The 7237-nt window shown below is 39.1% G+C and overlaps 1 protein-coding gene across 1 annotated transcript in view; it reads left to right on the forward strand.

Annotated features, from left to right (window-relative positions):
* NCAN (neurocan) overlaps window positions 1–7237 on the forward strand; it is a 107366-nt gene that overhangs the window by 40472 nt on the left and 59657 nt on the right. Inside the window, exon 5 of the mRNA XM_018565916.1 lies at window positions 6055–6229. Coding sequence (XP_018421418.1) covers window positions 6055–6229 — 175 coding nt within the window. The remainder of the gene's footprint in view (window positions 1–6054; window positions 6230–7237) is intronic.

Below are 7237 nucleotides of genomic sequence, written 5' to 3' on the forward strand. Positions count from 1 at the left end.
AAATGTTCAGAAACTAAAAAAAGAAGTGTTGTTGGGGGGGGGGGGGGATTATGAAATAAATATACTCTAATGTTGATTTATTCATTAAAAATGGATGCTGTGGGTCCCGTTGACAAAGGGGCCTAGTCAAAGCATTTATATATACTGTACAATTAGGCAATATAATATCTGGGGGGTCTTTTTCAGTGAAATAAATACACTATAATGCAGATGTTTTTTTAATTAAAAGTTGACTGGCTTGGGTCCTGTTGACTAAGCAGTCTAGTTAAAGTGTTCAAAGACCCACAATGCAAAGCTCTTTCAATTTTCTGCCTATTCTAATGTACGGTTCCTGTCCTGATGTTAGCCAACTCCTACTAAACACATACCTAAAGTCTATATTTTCAATATTTTGGGAATAATTGAGGATACAGGGATGGAATGGGATCCGTGGAATGTGGGCTTTCGATTTTGTAGTTTTTATGCACTCTGTTGTGACACTTTATTACATTTTTAAGACACTAATGCACTGTGTTACTTCAAAAAAAGGAGCACATGAACTGTACTATCAAACTTTTGTGCCATTGGCTTAACATTTATTTTTGTGAAGAGTGCAATTTCCTACAGCTTTTAGGTTTTTTGTGACTTGTTACTCCTACTACTCAATTCATGTCTGTTACTGATGGTTAAAAAAAGTGTTGCATAAAACAACTACCTAAAAAAGCAAATTTTTTCCCCAGTTATAGTAATGAATCAGATTGGGCTGTTGCTACTGCTGCTGCTATATAAAAGCCAAACAGTAATGTAAAAAGTAAAAAAAAATTCAAATTCAGTGTCACTGGTGCTGTTCATGAGAATCATATTGTTCCATAATACCACATACAGCCTAAAGGCATCTCCCAAGCATGTTGTTTTTTCAATGTTGTGGTCGAAGTCACATAGTAGGACCTTATCCCTGCTGAACAGTACTTGCTCCCTATGTCCTTTGTTTGACAATCCCTTGTCTGCAAGCCTTGAATATGGCCATAGTTGATTTTCCCCCCACTGACTTCAATGGGGTTCCAAATAAAGTTAGCAATTTCTGTAATTTACTATGAGTTTGCCTGCAAATCGAACCCAGGCTGATTGGTTTCTGTAGAGGTAGAGCCAGCTGTGCCCGCCCTTTTCCCTATCCGTTTCTCCAGTTAGTGCTGGAGGAATAGAGATGGGAGGGGGGGAATCCCTGCACAGAAACAACCCTAAAACATTTTTGGCTATAGATACATCTTAAATCCATTTTCATTTCAGATTGTATACTAAAAAATATGGAAAAATCCAAGATGGTGAATATTTATGCAAGCACTGTATAAGCTTTGGTTTTATAAGAACTAATATCTCTGTCCTCATATTAAATGAAGGATAAGTGTGTTGTAACCATTTGAGCCTTTGTTGGAGGGCAGATTTGCATTTCCATACAGGTCTATAAGAATGCAAAACCCACTTGAAGCAGGTCAAATGCCGGTCAGAACAAGGTCAATAGCAGGTCAAATGTACCTGTCAATGAATTCTGAATGATCTCAAAAATGTCTCAAAGTGATATCAAACTGATTCCATCAATGCAAGCCCAAAGCCCATCAACGCAGGCCCTTAATTGTTTTACTGCTGCACACAAGCATATTTATATTAAAGTAGCCCTCCCCTAAAGTGTTTCAAGTTTAAGTGGCATACAATCTGGTAAAATGCATCAATGCTTACTAATATAATAACAATTTATGTTACACATTCTAGCACTTGCCCCAATGCTCACCTTTTTGCAGAGCAGCTAGCCAGACTGACAGACGCAGCAGGTAAACTGAAATGATCAAGCACATTCATTTTTTTTTTCATTTTTCTGAGAAGTTGCGGTATGTTCCACAGAGAAGGAGTCTTTCATTGATTTCAATCCTCGGCAGGGATCCGGAAGGAGAAATGAAGATTACAGCAAATACTGAAAGCACGTTATATTAGAACATTCTCTGATGTGCAGAAATAAACAAAACTGCTGCATGTGACATGTATCACAACAAAAGAGGGTTACATAAAAAGCAGATCTATGAAATGTATGTGTGATTCAAGTGGGTGGACAGTATCAAAATTACTGTTTTACCAATATGTGTAACATCTGTGAAGGGGGGACCTAGTTTCATGGCATATTAACATAGTAGCTAAGGTTGAATAAAGACGCAGGTTCAACGAGTTCAACCTATGTACTGTATATGTGTGTGTATCTGGATATACTTGACTCTAGTAGTTCCACATAGTAGTTCATATCCTTGTATATTTAGTGAACTAAGAAACTCACTCATCTAAAAGTTTCTTGAATGTATCTATGCTATCAGTGCATACTACTGACTGTGAAAGGGAATTCCACATTTTTACTACTCTCACAGTACAAAAAACCCTTGCGCAGTCTAAGATTAAACCGCCTCTCTTCTGACAATACAGTCGCAATTAGGTCGCAATTAGGTCACCCTTTTTTCTAAGGAGAACAAGTTTAATCTCTGGAGGCGAGCTTCATAGCTCAGGCCTTCCATCCCCTTTATTAATTTTGTAGCCGTTCTCTGAACTCTCTCAAGTTCGGGGACGTATTTCCTGGGGGTTGTGACCAAAACTGTACCGCATACTCAAGGTGAGGAACAATCAATGATTTATAAAGTGGTAAGATTATGTTTTTATTTCTTGCCAAAATCCCTCTTTTAATGCAGGATAGTGTCTTATTTGCTTTGCTGGCCGCTGTTTGAGGACCCCCAGGTCTTTCTCCATGCCCAACTTCCCCCAAGGAACACCCCCTAAGTAGTAGTTTGCATGCACGTTCTTGGCTCCCATGTGCATAACCTTGCATTTTGCAATAGTAATCGCATTTGCCATCTTCCAGCCCACTCCTCAATTTTTGGTCCGGTTGAAGTGAATTTATTTCTTCTTGAGAATTTACTGCTCTACACAGTTTCATATCAACTGCAAACATCAATGTATTCTAATCTCAATGTCATTTATGAATAAGATAAACAGAATCAGTCCCAAGAGTAAACCCTGGGGCACCCCACTCACAACTTTTGCCCAATTAGAAAATGAACCATTTATCACTACCCTCTGGATCCGTTCATGCAGCCAGTTTTCCACCATTGTACATACAATTTCATCAGAACCGATAGACCTTAGTTTGTGAATTAAACATTTGTGGAGTAGTGTATCAAGTGCTTTAGCAAAGTCAAGATACACCACGTCTACTGGTATTCCTTTGTCTACATTAATATTGACTTCCTCATAGAATGTTAATAGTTTGGTCTGATAAGAATGGCCCTACATGAAGCCATGTTGGTTGCTACTTATTATATTATTTTCACGAGGTGACCAGAACAGTGTGTCCAGGGAATTCTTTATGTAAGGGGAACAGACTGACATTATCCCTGAACAGATACCTTCTGGATGTATGGTTTACAGACTCCATAACTTTAAAAACAGCTCTGGGGCATAGGCATGTAAACAATAGGATTTGTGTACATACCCATACATCTGCAGCTTCAGCCTACCTGTCATTGATTTATACAGGCTGGCTGAATGCAGCTGTGTGGTATACCTGTGATTCCCAGGAATATACAAATGCCTGATCTGTATTCTGTCCGGCCATTTCCAGCTGTGTGCATGAGGCCTTAATGTATTAAAAAGGAATGGAGGCTCACACAGTACTTGCAAGTAAATTATACATTTTCGCCATACTTTTTGCCCTAGCACACCACCAACAGACTAAAGGGGGCTGCTCACAGACACATCTTCACACAGCCCCTCCAAGCAGTATGCAGAACCCTTTTACCTATTTTCCAGCCCAAGGATTGGTTGGGAAAAGTTGGATTCATGCAACCAGCAACTGTTTAACATGTTCACCAACCAGATTAGGCCACTGGACATCTTCGGAATAACCTAAAGACATCAGGGTTGATTTACTAAATGAGTAGAGGCTGCGTGCTTAGAAATGTAAATGTTCACTTTGGAAAATGTCTGTTTGCTTTGCACAGTAAATTAAATTAAATAAGGTGAACCTGTGTTCACTTTGAATACCCTATCATGTGTGAGAGGAATTGGTTGATTAAATGAAGTAAATGCAGCTTCATCTCAATGACCATAAGTTCAGTGACCATTCATTTGAGAAGTGAACAACAGCTATTCACTTAGTTAATTAGAACAATCCTGTCCTGTCACAAGCACTTAAACACTATTGTAATTCTTGGAACAATTGTTTTTCTTTTTTTATTTTATTTTATTTAGGGCTCCCGGTAGATTACCCCTCTTTATATGTCCTTGTCCAGCTTAGGCTAAATGTGGGTTTGGGGTAACAGTGTAAGGAGGCAATTTTTAATTTAAGAGACCCTGTCAAGGGGTAACAAAATTCCAATGGCAGTAACCTGTGAAGAAAGCAGCATTATTTGTACCTTTCCAGCAGCCTATTTGCTTAACCACTTCAAGACCAGGTGTTTAGACCCCCTTCCTGGCCAGGCCATTTTTCAGTGTTCAGCGCTGCAGTCCTTTGACTGACGTTTATTCCGTCATGCAACGCTGTACTGAAATGAATTAATAGTAGAAAAACGGAGGCAGTTAAACTTGCTCTGTAGCAGTGCTCCTGGCCAAAGCCTTCATGTTACTGCTGTGTCCTGAAGTGACCAAGGGTCAGCAGAAGGAACCACAGCAGCCAGCATGGGATTTACTATTCCACCAACTTGAGAAGATCTGATACAGAGTGAAACTTCAACAAAAGGGCATTTTACTTACCGGACAGGTAAGTAAAATGCACCTTTGTCATTGTAATTTGGTTAACCCCCTGACAGGATCACTTTAGAGAACTAGGCCCCCTGTTTCAATATTTTTTTTTTTTTAAACCCTCTTACATTTTTTTCATGGATTATTCTCAATAAACATACTCACACGCCCAGCAAATTCAGCATTGTCCTGCTGTAATATGCCGCACCACTGTTGCACACCAGGTTCTGAAACTGTCTCTTCCTGCTTCTTGCAGTTGGTTACCTGATGACATGGCACATGGACAATGTGTTGTAGATTTCCTCCAAGCCTTCAGGAGGGGGAAAGAAACAATAATTTTGAAAGTAGAAAAAGGAGGTAAAGTGTTCTTTTAATGGCCATGAGGTGACCTAGTCCCAGATTGCCTCTGAAGGGAGTTGCCCCCAACAAGATTAACACCTTGCTTCCTAACAGAAAGAACCATGGCTGAATGAGAACTGTTCCAGAAAAGGCTTGGACTCTGTGAATGTGTATGTCTCATGTAGTCCCCATTCAGAGTAATAACATATGCATAAGCATGTACAAAATGTTAAATATTCATCATATTTCAATATTTTAAATGATTTATATGCTTGAGTCATTTATTTGATTCTGTTGTCGTTTGCAGGGCTTTACTGGTAAGAAAAAAAATTCCTTGGAACCAGCAACTATATTATTGGTAGAAATGGTTATAGTGCATTAAAGAATATATTCACACTAGTGTTTCATATGTACCATGTACATTAAAACTGCAATCACTGCAGATTGAGCCACAGTGAAAACTAAAAGTATGCATCACTTTGTCACTTTAAACATCAGTGCACACTAATAACTTTCCCAAGATTTTGCAGACAATACATTCAACGAGCAGTCATGAAAAAGTCATTGTGTAGTGTACATTGGTTCTATCGGTTACAGTGTTCAGTAATCTCTATTTTATAGCACTTTCAACTACAGTGATCACAGCTTGAAATGAACATACCATGTGCACTAAACAAGTGTCTGTGCGTGTGAATCCTAAGATGTCTTTATGCAAGCTTCAAAGAGACTTACAAGTGAAATTCTTTCAGATTTCTCTCTGTAGTCTTCAAACACATGGTAACACACCTGCCAATGTCATCATTATTTTTTCTCTGCAAACTTGAAACTTTTGGCATACGACACTTGTTTAAAAAGCAAGTTGGCTGTAAAAAAAAAAGCTATGTGTGCATGTTGAGATCCAATGTTATCCTTAAATGTTAACGTTAAAGGAGACAAAAAGGAAACCATTTCGCCTTTCTTCTCTAGGTCTGGTCTTTCATTACCGAGCAGCAAGCAATCGTTACGCGCTGACTTTCCCTGATGCTGTGCGATCCTGTAAGGAGAACTCTGGTATCATTGCATCTCCAGAGCAGCTGCAGGCTGCGTTTGAGGATGGCTTGGACAACTGTGATGCAGGATGGCTGTCTGATCGAACTGTCAGGTGATTGGGGGATAACAGTTATGTTAATGGGTTTAAGTTATGTCCTCTTAAAAACTAAAGTCCAGGCAGATAAAATGGACATAAATGCAGCCATGTATTCATTAAAACATTATTAAATGTATTTCTAATGTAACTAATGTAAATGCCTGAATTTGAGATGGTATCACCGTCTTGCAATCCCCTGTACAACAGTGGTCAGACTGGGTGAGGGAGAGGCAGCATTAGGGTGCATGCGTACAAGGAGCAAGCTTACAGGAGGAGAAAGCAGAGTGAGTAGAAAGGTAACCTCAACAGTCTTCTACTGCACCTTTCAGCAAGCTAGGGGTGGAGAGATGACACTACCATATTTCTTAACTGTAACAGAGAAAGTGACCTCCCCCTGTTCTGTGTGCCATGGATGTGAAAATATCAGGGCTGAATAGGCAGAAATACAAATCCTTTATCAGGTAAAATAGCTCCCTTATATGCATGTAATTTCTGTACACAGATTTTTGTCAGGAGTTCACCTTTAGAACGTAGACATTTTACCATCCTACATTTTAACTATTTTTCAGAAATGATTGATGTAACTGTTTTTTTTTTTAAATCAAAAGGCTATCTAAGAAGTACTATAAGTTATTTAGATCATTTTCAAGTGCACAAAACTGATTTAATTTAATTAGGCCTATTCACTCATTTATTAAAAGGACAAATATTACATTTGATCCTTGAAAAGTTGCTAATATTAGGCTGATCATAGATTTTAAAATGATCCATACATTTGAAAAGAACCAAGGTAATTTATATCAGTACAGAGGGGAAGAGGTGAGTGTTGCAGACAGCTGCTCCAAAGCCCATTATCTTGGAGGAGAATAAAGGTGGCCATATACTCTACAACCATCGCAAGACTTTAGTCTTGCGATGGTTGTAAAGGGATTAAAAAAACGTACGATCTGCCTATCTTGGACAGGCAGATCGCACTCTCGATCATCGCAAGCCCGCCCCCCTGAGGGGCGGGCTTCCGATGAC

This window comes from Nanorana parkeri, unplaced genomic scaffold (genome assembly GCF_000935625.1).
Source record: "Nanorana parkeri isolate BGI_ZX_2015 unplaced genomic scaffold, ASM93562v1 scaffold900, whole genome shotgun sequence".
NCBI lineage: Eukaryota > Metazoa > Chordata > Amphibia > Anura > Dicroglossidae > Nanorana > Nanorana parkeri.